Genomic DNA, 17,788 nt, shown 5'->3' with positions numbered 1-17,788 from the left:
TTCTCTCCTCTCTCTCTATATATATATATCGAGAGAGAGAGGGAGAGAAATTGTTTATTACTTTTACACTTTTTTTTTTTTTTTCTAAATAAGCTGTGAAAGCTGCACTATTGTGGTCTGTGCAGGTGAGTTATACTTTTGGATAAATATAATATAGGAAGCTAAATCAGCACAATAAGTTGTATGATTAACAAAATTATGACAATTTCATTAAACTAAATAAAGAGCTGGTTTTAATTAGAACTTGCCGATCATCATCCAAACCCACGAAACCTGTCAGTTGTGTGAAGTTTCGGTGCACATGCTTTGTCTTTCTGGATCCTAAAAATGCATATCTCACTTTGATGCTTTCACACAATTTTTCCTTGTCTTATCATCCGCGTTTTTGCATTGCCAGCCTTGCACCTCTTGCACGAGTGCTAACTTTAGTGTGCCACCGCGCTCCAAGTATTTCTTTAAATTTACTAGTTTAATGGTTTTCGATAATGCTCAGCGAGTTTCTAATTGAAGCCATGTGTCTACTTTCTCTAATTAACGAAAGAATTTTAGTTAAATATTTTACTTATTTTGACGATTAGCCCCTATATTATGTCTCCCTGGCCACATAACCCAATGGCACAGGCTTTATGAGTGTAATTTTCACGATTTTATTTTTTTCAGAAATCTCTAAAGCCTGGGAAAGATAACCCCCTGTAGATATGAATTCACTAAACATACTTGCAAATTCACGTGCATTCACCTTTCAAACTTCTGATATTTCAAAATTTTACCAGAGACTGTAAGGCAGACACTAACCAATCTTAAGCTTATTCTACATTTGGCAAAGTATTATTTGCAATTGAAATGTTACTCTCTTTATACCTTAAAATATTTCTCATCTCAGATCAGATGGATACAACCCATACCTGCCATAAAGATTTTAGACAAAAAATAAATAAATAAATAAATAAAAGTACGAAACACATAAGTTCCACCCCGGTATCTGCATAATTAAGATTCAGAGTTCTAACCCAGTATCTGCATAATTTAGATTCAGAAGAGTGTAAGGCACAGTTCTTAAAATTCATGGTTAGGCTATAATTTAGCGCATTCTATGCATGTTTCAGTGCACTGTATTGACTGCAACCTTTATTTTTGTGTGCGAGAAAACAAGGCTCATATTAGTTATGCCTCCACTGGATTTCTAAGAGCTCTTCATTGTCTATGACCGTGTTTGCTACAGTACAATACAATACAATATATATTTTTTTAAATGATTTTATCAATCAATGAGGGAGGCTGGGAAAGAGCTGCAAGACAGCTTGACAGGTCCCAGGTCCCCTACAATGGCACACAAACAGTGTTCGAGGATAAATAAATAAATAAATGTAAAATAATCATAATAAGTGAGCTATTGGTTTGACACAATGTACAGTTCGGTCAAAATTTGATTGAATTGCAAAAATACAACCAAAAAGAAAATATGCGGTTTGACACAATATACATAAAATTTGGTCAGATACACCTATTAACAATTTGAAAAGAAATTTCATAGATGATTAATGGTGCAGAGATTAACAGTCGGTCAGTCAATCGGTAGCTCGACTAGGATTGGAAGAATGTTGGTGACCAGTTGTCTGTCATTTTCTAAAGGTCGAATCAGTTGGATCTGATGCAATTGCATTCATGTGAATAAGAGCTATCTATTGTCTTCATTTTTGTACTCTATGCATTTTTTTTCCCCGTGTCTCTCTTCTGGCGCAGCATGGGGAGACTGCTGTGCACGTAGCCTCAGGTCTGGCCCAGTTGCCGATACTCAAGTTTCTACATTCCAAGGGTGCTAACCTGAAGCTGGCAGACAGTGTAAGCTTATACTTCTCCTCCGGTTTCCTTGCCTAGTACCTCGGGAAAATTAAAGCGAACTGACTCTTGTTGCCATGCCATTGCACTTCAAACTCTTTTCTTGGAAGCAGAGCAGGAAAAAAAATTATATAGATCTGATATGTTAAATTTTTTAGATGTATATGATATATATCACATTTTTCAAAAACTGATTTTGGTGATGTCTTTTTCAACGTGGCAGATCGACTCTTTTAATCTCTGAGGACAGTGTGGAAAGAGAAATGCACTGCAATTTTAAGTGTATCATAAAGTACAGTTTAATTATAACTTTTTAAACCATACCATGACATGCTTTTGGTAAAAACGGAAGAAGCTTGATTTTCCGAACTAGTGGCAACCCTTCATTTGTAATCAGTGAACAAATCGAAACATGAATCGCTTTTAAGTTTAAATATGTTAAAACTTTGTGGAAACAGCTTCCAAGTATTTCTTTTTCATCTTCAGTTGAAAGCTCCCAGCCGAATTGTTTTCTATCGCCTTCAAGTGCACAGGGTCATTGTGGCCCTTGTCCCTGTGGCCTGCTTCAGAATAATGTTTTTGGTTTCTAAGCTGCAATAAAAGTGCAAAAAAAAAAAGTCTTTAGGGACATAGAATTGTGGTCTCTGAATTCAAGCACAGGTTGCCAAGTGCCTGTCAGCTATGGTTTGGTGGTATGGTCTCACAATACACAGTGGCATAGTCACGTAAAACAAAACAGCTATATTAGCCGATGCAAAATCAGCCCTAGGCATGTAACTCAGTCTGTTGTCTGTGTTCTTCTCTCTGAGTCTCCTTCTCTCTTCCTGTTGGTTTGTGTATGTGTGCACACACACATACTTGTCCTGCATCATCTTTTGCTTGCAATAGGACACCTCATAGCTGACAAACAAAGTGGAAGGTAAAAAGAAGGCCAAATCTCTGCTTTTCTCAAAACAGCGCTGTTTTTTGTTAGTGTTCAGCCTGATCCGATTCCTTTTTGCTTGCTACTTTTTTATTTTTGTACAAAATAAATGGACGCGGAAAGATTAAAATGATAGGCAAACATAAACAAAAGTATATTTTGGAGGCTATTTTAGCGGAGAAGGTTTGATATAGTAATATCAGCGATTTAAATCACAATTTAAAATATTTAGATCATCTTGGTTTTTATTTGTGCCCTGCTGTGAACAAACATGAGGTTTGTTGTTGTTTTCTAACTAAATAATGTGCTAATTTGGCTCTAAGTGTTAGTATCTTATGGGTGGTTGCTCCCCCCCCTTCCCCCCCTATCCGAGCACATTTTTTTCTGCCAGAAGTATCCAGAATTCTCCTCCGCCAATATCAGTTGTTGTTCTCATACTGGCAGCGGAGAATGCCAAAGGGAGGAAATTTTGCACAACTTACAATGCGTGACTGAACCAAATTTACACCCATAACAGAACAAATCTATAGTGCTTGTCTTTGGCATAGCAGCTTGTGGGAGAAACCAGTTCACAGAAACAGTGTTCGATGAACGGAATGAATGCCATTGTTTGGAAATAGTCGTCAACTCATTGTGTCTCGGAAAGCGAACGCAATACCTCAGGGGTCACACAGATCAAGAAGGAAACTAGCAAACTTAAGGAAACAAGCACTTTTCCTGTCACAGCTGAATATTGTGCAACCACCATCCACATCGCAAGGTTTCACAAAAATGAATGCTAGTGCTCTAATTTAATCACTTATATTTTTGAAAAACAAAAATAAAAATAAATTCAATGAAGCAGTTATAGATAGGGATGCTGCGAACCACCTTAGGTCCGAATTCGAAAGGTTTCAATATTTTTTAACCGAACTGATGTTCGAATCCAAAAGGTTTCGATATTTTCGACTGTACGGAGGTTTGAATTCGAAAAATTCACAACTTTCAGAAATCATGGAGTTTCGAATTAGAAAAGTTTGAAGCTTTCACGGTTTCTAAAAGTTTGGGTTCGATTATTTCGAATATTTTTGTACTTGAGGTTTGAGAAATTTGGAGATTTCGAACTTTCCTAACTTGAAATTCGAGAGATTCGAATGTTTCAAATTTCTTTGGATCTGAAATTCGAAAAATTAGAATGTTTCGAATTCTGATAGACATAAAGTTAGAAAAATTTGAAGATTTTGAATTTCTTTTTACATAAAGTTCAAAGGTTTCGATCCTTTTTCAGGGCTGAATTTGAAAAAAAAAAAAAAAAATACTTTTAAGGTTTTGAATTTTTTTTAGGTCCAAGTACACAAAGTTTGAAGTCCGGTTTTCATGTTCTGCCACAGCTTCCATTTCAAATAACATTTTCACGCCTCACTGGTTTTCACGAACTCAGGTTTAGAAAAGTTTGGGTGTGATATTTAGACTGCGCGAAGTTGGTCATGCAATTAAATGAGACGACGAGTGTCCCGGATGTGCTGGAATATTCGCCAGTGCAGAGTGACGTGTTTCCATAGATAGTAATTGTGACCGCCAGCCCGGGGGGGTCATTAACGTGCATCACGAAGTAGTGATCACATGAACGCACTGTGTAACGATACTCGTCCAGTTCGAAACGGCCAGGGGCAGGCAGGTGGTTGAGACTCATAAAAACCTTGAAGCGATCTGGCAAACTGCCTCCCTACCCCCTTGAACGCTGGTAGTAATCCGATCGATCGCCGCCCGAGTGATGCTGGCATATAGTAAGTTTAGTTTGTACATGATGCAGAATCCTGAGACTGAAAATGAAATTTGAAAGAAAAAGTGTAAGAAGACAGAAAAAAGGGGACAGGACAATGCCTCAAACTCAGCTCTGGGAATGAAATTTGAAAGAAAAAGTGTAAGAAGACAGAAAAAAGGGGACAGGACAACATCTCAAACTCCGCTCAGGACAACGCCTCAAGCTCAACTCAGCTGAAAACTCGGCTCAGGACAATATCTCAAGCTCAACTCAGCTGAGTTTGAGACGTTGTCCTGTCCCCTTTTTTTCTTTCTTCTTACACTATTTCTTGCGAATTTCATTCCCAGTCTCGGGATTTTGCATCATGCTCAACATACACCAGCTCGCCTACACCTTGACAATTTTTTAGTTTGTAATTGCTTTAGAGGTTTATTTTCTGGGACGGAAGAAACGCCGAGCAAAAAGTACCGAAGCTGACACAACTTGAGGTCGAGGAGCGTTCTGCCATACCAGTGGCGTCGGAAGAGGAAAGACGGGGGGGAAGGGATGGGGGGGCTCCAGTCTCTCCCCCCCCCAGATATTCTGGACTGTTAAAGAAAACAATACGGGAAAAGAGGGCGTGGTCAAGCTTATTTTAATCTGAAATTATTTATGCATATGTATAGCTACTGTCGCTCTTCACTGCATAAAAGGTTGTGTAGATGGTCATTGCTAGAAACTCGTTATCAGAAGGCACTAATCATCACATGTTCGGTAGTTCAGAAGTTCAAAGCTATGTCTTTTCGACCTAAATAACTGTGCCATTGGCAAAAAATAATAAATAAATAAGCATAACAATAAATGCAAAAATAAAAAGCTGGAGAGAAAAAAGAACTATCAAGAACACGCCGAAAGTGTTGTATTCTTGCATATTCAGAGGCCCAAAACCACAAAACAAGTTTCTCCTACGAAAATGTGTACAGGCTAAAAGAAACACGTCCAAAAACGTAAAATGATAAAAAAAAAAAAAAAAAAATTAAATTTTTTTTTTTTTTTTTTTTGACGTGTTGAATTTGAAAAATTTTAGAAATCTTTTCCCATGAGTTAATTCATTCCTCAACGTGAAAAAAACAATAAATACATTATTTTGTAATCTGCAGATGGTAATGATATATACTGTCTGTGGTGTTAATTTAAATGCGATACCTCAAACAATTTAGACGGAAAAAATTACCAAGTTCAGGGCATAATTGCCCGTAGATGCATGTTTGGATATTTCTTCGAAACTTGTCTTGAACAACAATAATCACATCTTAAGACGACACTTACCTATAGGCTATACATAGATCATTCTTAAAAAGTTTAACATCTCAACCATAAATAGCTTCAGCTATAGCGCGCTTCAAATATGGCACAAACGACAATTGTCGAAAACCCGTCGTCCTTCCTCGCTCTTTCGGGAATCTATTTCTTTAAAACCAAGCATGCCAGATGATTGAAATGACTGGCGTTGTCTTTCGCAAGAAATGCGGCACTGCATGTAAAATTGCAAAAAAAAAAAAATATTACGAATGTACCTCACTGCTTGAATCCAAATGAAACCGCCTACCGGTCTTTCGAACTTCGACGAACTTTGAACTTTTACCCTAAAGGTTCGAAGTTCGTCGAACTTTTGACTTTTCAGGAATCGAAAGTTTGACAATTTTCGAATTCTTTAGATTAATAAGTTCGAAAGTTCAAAAATTATTGAATTTCTTAGCGTAGGAAGTTGGAAAGTGTGAGAAACTTCGAACTTTTTACTGCAAAAAATCGAAAGTTCGAAACTCATCAAAGTTTTAGTCTATCAAGTTCAAAAGTTCGACAAGCATTGAATTTTGCAGCATAATAAGTTTGAAATTTTGAAAAGCGTCAACTTAGTTTAATAAGATCAAAAATTCGACTTCCGTCGAATTTCTCGATATGGAAAGTTAGAAAATTCAAAATCTTTCTAACCTTTCGAACCGCTTGATTCGATCATCGAACCTTCGGTTCGAAAAAAGTTCGCGGCATTTTTCTACTTATAAATGCTGTTCCAGAGGGTGCTTCTGTCTCGCAAGTTTTCAGGATTTTTGGCCTAACAAAACAGCGATCACATTCCTCATCTAGTACGCGATTTTGTGGTCTTCCATGACTTCACGACAAGGAAAGCCTAGCCTTATATTTTAATTTTCTAGCTCTTTACACCAATCATTTCTTTCGAGGGTTTCCTATTGTTCACTTCCATCTGCGACAGAGACAACTGTTCCAATTCCGTTTTATTTCTGTGCAGCATGGAGACAGCGCCATGTACTGGGCAGCTCGTCAGGGCCACACGGACGTGATCCAGTACCTGTGGGAGCACGGCGTCTCTGTGGACTGCCAGAACAGGATCGGAGAAACAGCGCTGCATGTCGCCGCACGCTACGGTCATCGTCCGGCTGTCAAGCTGCTCTGTTCTTTCGGCGCCAACATTAACGTTGCAGACGAGGTTTGTCAAGAGCGTTTTCTCCTTTCATCTCTGGAAGAGCAAAGCAAAAATTCAGACATTGTGAATATTTACACAGTGAGTGGTTGATCTGTCTTTGAGGTTTGGCAATAGCGGTTTTGTGCTATAGTGGAGGAATCTAGTCATTGCAGTGTGATGCCTACTCTGGAATATTAAGTGTCTACGCTGGAATCTTTAGCACGCATCACACAGTACAGGTTACAATATTGCACACTTGTACAATGTGTGCCCTCATGGGAAATGGCATCATGCATTTGACATGAATGTGTGTATAAATATCTGCCTCCAGTTGGTATCTATACACGCATCTTGGGCATGATAAAACGGATAGGGTACACTGTGTGTGTGGGATCCCTTGCCTTTCCTTATCGCCTACCGGCTTGAAGCGTATAAAACGAAGTGCCATAAACCACTTTTGAACTACTGTAAAATACTGTGCATGTGCCCACTTTGAAATAAGTGCTCTCTTTTTACTTTTTTAGTGCTGTAAACAACTTAATGTTTGCAAGGACCTAATTTAAACGAATCTCGTGACTTGTGTATTATCGCAAAAAATAGGTCCCACGAATGTTTCCCTACCATAACAAATGCATCCTTTTCTCTCCGTCTAGTGTCACATTGTCGCCCGACATAGTCAAGTGGGTGTCATTGTCACTGTAATGACTGATTTTGTCAGAACCTTGTTGTATGTTTGCTTTGTTCTTTCTAACCGTGTGACTCTGATTGGGATTTATTTGTATTGATAATAACTGCTCTTTGTTCCCCTTTGTTTTTTACATGCTTGTGTTTCTTTTGGTGGAAATGAATTTTACATCGGAGCTGTTAAGGGCTAGTTTCCCCAGTTTCATGTCCATCACCAAATAAGTGTCGACACAAAACTGGACAGCTACCACCACCTATTAATAAGGAAAGGCTGCTACCAGACAACTGGCAAGCCAGTTGTCTGGTTGCCGCCGTCGCTTATAGATGGTGGCAACCTTTCCAGCCTTTCCTTATTTATAAATAAAAGCTGAATTTCTCTAGGCATCGTCCTAGAAGTTGTCCTTGAGGTCGCCCTTGAGGTCGTCCGAGAGGTTGTTCTCGAGGTCGTCCCACCGTAGTACGGCTTCGCTGGTCTCCCTTCTTCACCAGAGTGGAAAGGCTGAAAGCTTTTTTACGTATCTGAGCATGTATTATAATTTACATTTACCACTCCTGCTAAAGCCTTGAAAAGGCGAGCAGTATGAATAAATAAATAAATAAATGGTGTACCACCCTGATTTTCCAAATTTTGGGCCCACAAAATATTTCTGAAAACCACACTACACCGAATTCACGAAATATTGAGCCCGCAAAAATAAAGTTGTTTGCAGTATTTTATATATAGGCAAAAACATATCAAACACTTCTGAGATCACCTAGCTAACCGAGACACTCTTCTGCGCCAATTGCTTCTGTTAGCACGCTGATGCAAAGTGGTGAAGCTTTACACGTGCAGAAACTTTACGGAACAGAAATGCTCGACGGGGGGGCAACGGCACAAAGTGGGTTTGTGCCGCCGCTTTAGGGGTGCTGCCAGACCCTATGCGAAGAGCGAGTCGTCTACTTCTTGCGCAGGAGTTGTGGTGACGTTAGAACCACGCCGAGCTGTGATTGGCTTTGTTTGAAAAGGTAGTGGGTAGACCTCAATGCTAGATGCCTTGAGGTCTGCCCGCTAGCTTAAAGTGGAAGCCTTACGCGTTCCGTTAAATGAAAAAGCGTCGTCGTTGTGCCCGAAAGATGGCCATAAAAATATGTCGTCAAGCACGCACCGCTCGCGCTCAAGTGCGAAAGCGTGATTGTCACCGCCAGTGCGCCTTGTGCAAAAAGTGCGCTTCGGACTTCATCTGTGCTCATTGTGTGCTTTGTGCGATGGACTGTGAGGCGACTGCGTCTATATCTATGGCATTGGCAGCAGTTTCTACATCTACAATGGCTTTCGCGGGCAAACATGGCCGCCCACGCAAATACGCCACAGCCGAGGAAGCAGGCTGTGGCGTCGAGGATGACATCTGGGACGTCGTCATTGACGTCTTCATAGACGCTGTTCTTGATGTCATCGTCGACGTCATCCTAGACGTCATCCTAGACGTAGTCCTTGAGGTCGTCCATGAGGTCATCTTAGAGGTCGTCCTAGGTGCTGCACTTGTCATCAATCTCTAGGACGTTGTTTTATATGTCGTCCTAAAGGTCATTCTAGACGTCGTTCTTGACGTCGTCCTCGATGTCCTCCTAGACGCCGTTCTTGACGTGTTCGTTGATATATGCATGGCTACGCAGTTGCTTTCACATTCCTACAGATAAGCAGTCTGAAGTGTCCTCCTGTAATTCTTTTTTTAATCAGCCAATAAGAGCTCACTGTTCTGACATTATCGCAACCCCTGTGCAAGGAGCAGACGAACTTGCACTCTGCATACCGCTCCAATAATAATGCATCCCTATACTGCTTCCCGACTCAAACCTAACGAGTGCTTATCTTTATTTTTTATTCTTTTTGCGATTATTTGCAACCTTTTGGTGCGCACCTGCTCGATCTGTTATGCTGTTATGGTAGTGAATGTGTTCAGTGCCTATGGACTATATATCTTTGGCAGAGTTTTCTTTTTTTAAATGACAAGCTCATCCTGCAAAACCCTTCACTCTTTCCACTTTAGCAGAGCGAATGCTGGAGAAGAGGAGAGTAGCTTCACATCCCCTCTCCCCTTCTCTCCAGCATTCACTCTGCAAAAGTGGGAACAGTGAAGGGTTTTGCAGGATGAGCTTGTCCTGCTTTTCTTAACCTGCACCAAGGTATAACCTCCAACACTAATTGGATTAATGATATCATCGATATTTGCACACGCTATCGTAAATTTTCAAGGATGAAAGATCAGCAGTAGCTTTCATAATGGTACGGTTTACTTGAGATAAGTTGCTGATGTATGGTAATATTTTTTGTAGCATGACAAAAACTCATCCTAAAAGTTTCTCTGTGTTCTTCTTAATGCATTTCCAGCATGGGGACACGGCGCTCCACATTGCTGCCTGGCATGGCTTCCCGACCATCATGCACGTTCTGTGCGAGGCTGGTGCTCACACACACCTCCGCAACAAGGTTGGTACCTTCAGTCTCTTGAGCCAAGGCCGAATTGGAAACGGAAATCAAACCGCCATTTTTGATCATACCGAGGCCCTACTCCAGGCTGAAATACAACTGGTAATTAAACTAAACTGGAACATTATAAGCATATACTGCAGAACATATCTTTTTCAAATTTAATTAAGACAGTAAACAGTATTTACTAAATTAGTGTCATTCCTCTGTATTAGTACCTCAAATGACTGTACCAGCATTACAAGCATAAAAAAATTTCTCCTTCGTCATTTTCATACTTTGACTAACGCTAGAATCCCCTGTAATTAAAGGGCAACTCTGGTTGAGAACAAAACCAAAATAAATGGCTGGTATCGCTTTAGTGGCACGAAATATGATCACAGCCGAAATATTACATCAAAGTGAACCCGCATACTCCATTAGAACCGCTTTCAAAGATTCGACCAGCTGCTTTTTAGTGGTAGGCAAGTGGGTTAGCCTTTAGTCAAGGAACATGGGCGCAACACCCTTGTGACGTCATGTCGCAGTGGAGCGGTGGTTGATTTGTTGTGCCGCGCACCGCAGCACCCTTGTGACGTCACCTCGCGGTCGTACGGCTGATGATCAGTGTTGCCATCCCTCTAGCAGGTAGTTTCGGTTTTGCCATAGACACTAGAGACCAAACTTTGAGCCGTGATATTTATAAAACTACACACAATATAAAGAAAAAAAATATACCTTGTAATTGAAAGCTTTAGCTGAGAACAATAGTAACCCTAAGTTCAAAAATTTTTGATCAGAGTTTCCCTTTAAGTCATCTTGAAAACTCTGCTGCATCGGCGTTTTCATGATCTAAGCTTTTTATACTGTAGAGTTGGCAACCAATTTTTCGGACCTCGCAGGGGCCAGAAAATAGTCCGAATTATAGAGTAGTTAAAAAAATTAGCAGATTAAAAAAACTTGCCTTTATTACGTCTTAGTGGGCTTAAAAAAGCCGTACATAGTGACTTGCTTCAGGTTACGCCTGCATGCCTTGTTTCGGGTTACGCCTCCGTTTGTGTTCGGCAACTTTCTATTAGCTTGAGAATCGCTGCCTTCTTTTCTAGCGTTATAGTCGAGAACTTTCTGTGCTTCTTAGCGACACATCGCGGCGGCGGAAGAACAGATGGGGCAATGACGTCCAAGACAGCGTAGTCCGAAAACTCGACTCACGAGACGAGATCGAGATGACAGGCACGAGTGAACAAAGCAAAATGGTAACAACAATGATGATGATAATGACGCACAGCTAGAGAAAAAAAAGCCGTACAGCTTCACATAGCTGTAGGACTTAGCACTGCTCAAGCAGCGCTGCCAAACCAAGCCAGTCTATGTGCAGTCAACATAAAATCTAAAATGGCTGCTTCTTGGTGGTGTTTCGCGTCGATTGCTCGCGACAATTTTGTCCGAACTTTTGAGCTTCAAACTGTCCGAAACATCAATTGGGAATATGCCTTATTTCTATTGGATAGATAACAGATCCTCCTTTAGGTTAGAAATATCGAACAAGTACCAATTAATGGCATCCAAAAAATTTGTCAGCGACTGTAGTATGTTTGGCACGTTCGAGCTACTTACACAGTAAAAATATTGGTGAAGTCAAAGGACTATACCAGTATTACAAACTTATAAGAATTAAATTTTTAATTTTTATTTTTTTACTAACTAGAGTTCCTCTGTAGTTAAGTCAGCTTGAAAACTCTGCTGTATCAGTGTTTTTATTGTCTAAGGTTTTCATACTATAACTGTGCATTGGGACGTCTGAGTATACAGGTTCACTGCAAAAATAGAGCAGTAACAATAGAGGCCCATATAGTTTCCTATGCCACTGACTTTAGCAGTGGTGTTGGAACAGGAGCGAATGGAGTGTGATTGTCTTTTCAATGAGTTTTTTTTATTGTGAAACATTCTTTGGCTAGGTGTTCAGCATTTCGTGAAGCCCAGACAAAAGCATGGCCGCGAAGCTCGACACTGATTGGTCGACGGGTGGGAAAGGAGGAGTGAGGTGCTCGATGCTGGTTGGTTAACAGGGAGGTCATGTGACCAGAGGGGTAGGCGAAGAGGAGCTCAACTACCTGTGCACACTGAGGGAGAGGAGCTCCACAGTATCAAAGGTTTTAAAGATCGCCAGGTTTCTGAGCACGATTGGCGGTAGTATCACTTCATTTTAAGAACAGCTATCAAGTGTACACATGGAACGTTTTAAACTATCTGATGAAGAGCGCTGCAAACGTAGGCGTCTGGGAACTTGGAGTATCGCTAAAGTTTGGGATGCAAGAATTGTTTCACGTACGCAACACAATTTCCTAGCAGTGTGCCATAAAATTTTTACAATGCCATTGGCCTCCTGGATTGGACAAACGTAACTCTATTTGTGTAGAGGTGAGTGGAAGGAACCCAGTCCCAAAAACATCACACAGACATCTCCACAAGAGAGGAGACAAGCATTAATAGTATGCTAGGTTCGCTTGTTGGCTCTCACAATGATTGAGGCCCATAAAACTAATGTTGCTGCCCTTTTCCATAGGTCATATCTCTTCAAACTTATCTTCTCACACACTCACAGTGGCATAGCCAGGGGGAAAACTTATAGGACTGCAGCCCCTCCCCCCCCCCCCCCCCCCACCTCTCTCCCCTCCCGAAATCCAGCCGACCCTGTAATACACATGCATTTTGACCCCAAGTCAAAGACATCCCAGCCACCTCAGCCCCCCCCGAAAAACATTTCTGGCTATGCCACTGCACCCTCACAACACTCTTTCAAAGATGGGCTCTGCATGATCATATAAACATGCACATGAAAGGAAGTATGGTATGGCTACACCACCGACTGAACTTTAATAAGATTCATGTATATAGGTTCACGTTAAACCAATCAATGACAGATTGAGACAGTTAGCCCTGCTGAAGCTCCCTTTTTAAGCTGTTTAAGCTTTTTTAAGCTAAGCTAAAAAACTGTGGATTTTGTCCTTGCAGGGTATTCTTTACATTTGCTTGACATATATGTCTTGCTGTTTTGCTTTTAGTGTTCCTTATTGTCCTCACCTTTTAGAAAAAGGTCACCATATTTACATATAAGTATATAAATAAATTAAAATGTTCAGGTTCAGAAATGTTTGAGAGTGCCACTAAACTTTCATACTTTAAAGGGGCCCTGCAGCGACTTTTTAACTGATTTTTAGGGGCGAAGCTCCTTAGGGTCTAGCCTTGTTCGTTCGGCGTCCGTGCTCACATAAAAAGAAACAATGTTTGCACAGTTGACAGGATTCGAACCTGTGCGGGGAGACCCCAATGGATTTCTAGTCCATTGCCTTAACCACTTGGCCATGACTGCGGGACGAGTAGGGGGCTCTGAGATGTGGTAGTAACTCAAGAGCTGGGGTTTTTGTCATGGATTAAACGTTGCATGTAGCCGCTCAACATCTATACAGGAGAGGGTGCTGCGATCAAATGCGTATATAATCGCGTTAAACTTTGCATGCATTGACTCAACGTTTATAGACGAGAGGGCACTGCGGTCAAATGCTCAACTGCGTATATAACCACGTTCCATACCACACATTCTCTTTCTGACATGGACTGTTGACTTAAGCAGTGGAGATGCACTTCTCCTCGACCTGCAATTGGTCTGTCGTTGCGATTGTTTTCAACACGACCAACTCTGGTCGCGGAGGGACGCACGCACGTAAATGGCACGTGCGTGCGTCCCTCCATCGCTATGGCAACTGAAGCCTTTCTCTTCGCTTCTCCCCGCTTCTTCGAGCAACCTCCGTGCCTCGCGAGTGCCGCTTGCGGCTAGCGCCGTTATCTAGTGTCGCACAGGGAAGTGTGCTCGCTGCACCGGTCGGCGGGCTGTTTCAGAAACTGCACTATAACCGGTATTTTTCTTCGTGTGCCTGCATTTGAAGCGGTATGTAATTACATGGAGTTCTATGGGAGGCGAACCGGTGGTTTAAAAAAGCCGCGTTATACCCGGTCCTGCACTATAAGCGGTTACGTTGTAAGTGGTCTATACTGTATAATCACGTTAAACTTTGCATGCATTGACTCAACGTTTATAGACGAGAGGGCACTGCGGTCAAATGCTCAACTGCGTATATAACCACGTTCCATACCACACATTCTCTTTCTGACATGGACTGTTGACTTAAGCAGTGGAGATGCACTTCTCCTCGACCTGCAATTGGTCTGTCGTTGCGATTGTTTTCAACACGACCAACTCTGGTCGTGGTTTCCAGCGTTTCCAGCGCAGCGGAGGGACGCACGCACGTGAATGGCACGTGCGTGCGTCCCTCCATCGCTATGGCAACTGAAGCCTTTCTCTTCGCTTCTCCCCGCTTCTTCGAGCAACCTCCGTGCCTCGCGAGTGCCGCTTGCGGCTAGCGCCGTTATCTAGTGTCGCACAGGGAAGTGTGCTCGCTGCACCGGTCGGCGGGCTGTTTCAGAAACTGCACTATAACCGGTATTTTTCTTCGTGTGCCTGCATTTGAAGCGGTATGTAATTACATGGAGTTCTATGGGAGGCGAACCGGTGGTTTAAAAAAGCCGCGTTATACCCGGTCCTGCACTGTAAGCGGTTACGTTGTAAGTGGTCTATACTGTATAATCACGTTAAACTTTGCATGCATTGACTCAACGTTTATAGACGAGAGGGCGCTGCGGTCAAATGCTCAACTGCGCATATAACCACGATCCATACCACACATTCTCTTTCTGACATGGACCGTTGACTTAAGTGGTGGAGATGCGTTCCCACGGCCTCTAGCGGATCCAAGCTGATCCGCTAGAAGAACCACTGGCTCTGCATTTCACCGACCATAAAGCAGTAATAATGAAGTCGAAACGCAACCCGGAACTCAGCACTACCTATGAGCAATAAAAAAAAAATCAGCTCTATCAGCACTACCTACGAACAATAAAATCAGTATCATCAGCACCACCAGAGCTTCGCCCCAATCAACATCATTTACCACGTGGAGATGCGGTCATTTTTTTAATTTGCACAGAGCCTGAGCGCACTGAACGTGGTAACGTAGTGAAACTTTTCTTTTCCCGAAATTCGCCCTATTTTAAAAGTTATAGGCAAATCAAATCTACAAAAACAAGCAAAAAAATAACCTCCTTCATGACGTCCATGGTCCTGGCTTGGGTGGCCAACGGTAGAAGCAAAGCGACTGGCCAATCAACCACGGCTTACGTTGATGGTCGCTTCCCCTGCAGTTGCAGGTACGTCAACAGCTCGTCGCTTTCTTCAGCCCTCCACTCCGCTTGCCGGCATAAATTTACCAGGTCTGTCGGAGTTGGAGCTTCAAATCCTCGATAGAAGTGCGGATCTGGGAATAGTACGGTCTGAGGACACTCCTTGCAAGCGTCAGGAGTGCACTGGAGAAGCCTTTTGGCCCCAACTCGATGACGCTCAAGGTCCGGGCGGGTCCCCTGTGGCACGAGGCCACAGGAAACAGATTCATACTTTTGCTTCTTGCAAAATGTGCCGCCGGCATCATGTGTCGTCTACTAAGATCCACGCCGCCTCTTATACCGCTCTGTGGTGGATATGTCGACTGGTCACCGCGCGTTGTTTCTTGTTCCCATACTTTCTTAACTGCATTTGTTTCTTGTCTCATCCAAAATACTGAACAAAAACTACTTTCATTAATAGTTGAAACGGTTTGTGCCACTTATATTTTGCATTTCAACTAAAAGAAAGCTTTTAGCAGCTTTGACCAGTCATAAGGTAAAAGCTGACCGGGACCGACGACGCCACGAATTTGTCACAGGCCGCGCTCGTTCTGCACCACGGGGCATCCCTGTAGGAGGAGGTGGTTTATGCGTCGTCCGGTTAAAATATGACGCACTGATATTTAGTTGCTCTCTCCATGCCCGCTGGGTTGCCTGAACCACGAGAGATGTCGAAACCGCAGAAAAGGTAATAGGATTGCAGGGCCCCTTTAAAGGCCACTGCAATATCAATATATACTTTATTTTGCAATCTCGAATGCTTGACGTAAAAAAAGATTTCATTGTGAAAAAAAGATTTTAGTGTGCAAAACAGCCGGTCATAAATATGTCTCCCCTACCTCTCCAAACCTGGCTCCTCCTTGTTTTTTCTTTTGATGACATACTTAGCAAAGGCATGTTTCAGAAATTTAGAGATATTGCAAGTTTCATGTTTGTGACAATTAATAATTGCAGTTTTTAACATGGGTTTAACATGCAGCAGCTGTGGTGAGGGCATTGAGAAGGATGAGAAGAATGAAAAAGTTTGCGACGACTCCGACACATTGTTTTTATTGATGCCGAGTATTCTCTCGGACTTCGAGAGATGATTATTTGAGGGATCAAGATGCTAGACTTACCTTTGGCGTTGCTCACCAAAGCCTGCAGCACATAATTTTCTTCTTTACCTATTTAAAAAGCATTGGAAACACGCTAAGTCGAACACTTCTAGAAGAAGAAAATCAAACTAAAAAGTGACATATTTTTTGACTGCAGAGAAAGGTCAGTGGCAAGCTCGCAGTAAAGTAGGCATGTAATTGGCCAGTTGGCAGACGTGAGCATTCGTGATTGCCGTGATCGATCAGAGGGAGAGAGAAAGTTAAAGGACACTTTTTGCTTGAAGTCATGAAAACAGACAAGGAGTGCACCATATTTCACCATTTCTATCACAGATTCGGGCAAGAGTCTAAAGTCAGGCTTTTTGAAAATATTTTTTCTCTGCAAATATGCAGTTCCTAATATTAAAATATTTAGGGCTATGCCCAGATATCATTTTCAATCGTTTTCAACAATAAAAAATATATATATATATTGATGTTACCAGTGGATCTTTATAGACCACCTCTCGAAAGAATCTTTGGGTGCTGCTAAGTTTCGTAAATTCGGTCACTTGGAAGACTTGTTATGAACCATTTGACAACTTCTTTCATCTTTTTCGAATATAATATAGTAAATGAACTGATTGTCTGATTTTGTTTGAACAGGAAGGGGAGACGCCCATCCACACTGCTTCAGCGAGAGGTCACTTGGAGAGCGTTCGCTGCCTTCTGGAAGCTGGTGCCGATCCAGACCTTCTAGACAAGGTAAGGAAGAGCAGCCAGTGTTGCACAGCTGCATTTACCTAATGTTCTTTGAGTTCTGGTTGTATATTTCTCATCAATGGTGCATACACAGTGCTCATTCTACCAGTGAGGCACGTATAGTGACTGACCAGGTGGGATGTGCACCAACTACATTTTGTTTAAATTTTTGTTGTAGTAACGTATTTGTTATTGTAACTTTATCTATTTTATAGCTGTTTGACTTTTACCATAATGTCTAGCTTTCTGTCCTTGGCTTTGGCTAGTTGATGGATTGTTTTGTTAACAAGATAGTCACCAACATTCAGGTTTATATATATATATTTTTTTGCATATATTAAAATAAAAGATCATGAAATGGTATTCATTCATTCATTTAGCATTTTATTTTTGTTACGGTTACCAATAGAAAAGTATAAAAAAGTAGTGCACTGTACAGTTCAATAGTATTTTAACATTACTAACATTAACCATAAAGGACAAAACAAATTTTTGCTTTTTACAGTAACTGAGAGACAGGCTTCAAGAGCCTCTCCATGCACATGGATTCTCTGTTCTCGAGTTACTTGTTCCA

The 17,788-nt window shown here is 41.6% G+C and overlaps 1 protein-coding gene across 4 annotated transcripts in view; it reads left to right on the top strand.

The window, feature by feature from the left end:
- LOC8051751 (death-associated protein kinase 1) overlaps window positions 1–17,788 on the top strand; it is a 198,538-nt gene that overhangs the window by 124,058 nt on the left and 56,692 nt on the right. For all 4 annotated transcript variants that reach the window (XM_040211939.3, XM_040211936.3, XM_040211938.3 and 1 more), the window contains 4 exons: window positions 1,744–1,842; window positions 6,793–6,990; window positions 10,022–10,120; window positions 17,119–17,217. In XM_040211939.3, coding sequence (XP_040067873.1) covers window positions 1,744–1,842; window positions 6,793–6,990; window positions 10,022–10,120; window positions 17,119–17,217 — 495 coding nt within the window. The remainder of the gene's footprint in view (window positions 1–1,743; window positions 1,843–6,792; window positions 6,991–10,021; window positions 10,121–17,118; window positions 17,218–17,788) is intronic.

The sequence above is a fragment of the Ixodes scapularis genome, unplaced genomic scaffold, assembly GCF_016920785.2.
Source record: "Ixodes scapularis isolate PalLabHiFi unplaced genomic scaffold, ASM1692078v2 PGA_scaffold1__304_contigs__length_218370807, whole genome shotgun sequence".
Taxonomy (NCBI): domain Eukaryota; kingdom Metazoa; phylum Arthropoda; class Arachnida; order Ixodida; family Ixodidae; genus Ixodes; species Ixodes scapularis.
The sequence above is the reverse complement of the archived record's forward strand: the minus strand, read 5'-3'. Positions and strand labels throughout refer to the sequence as shown.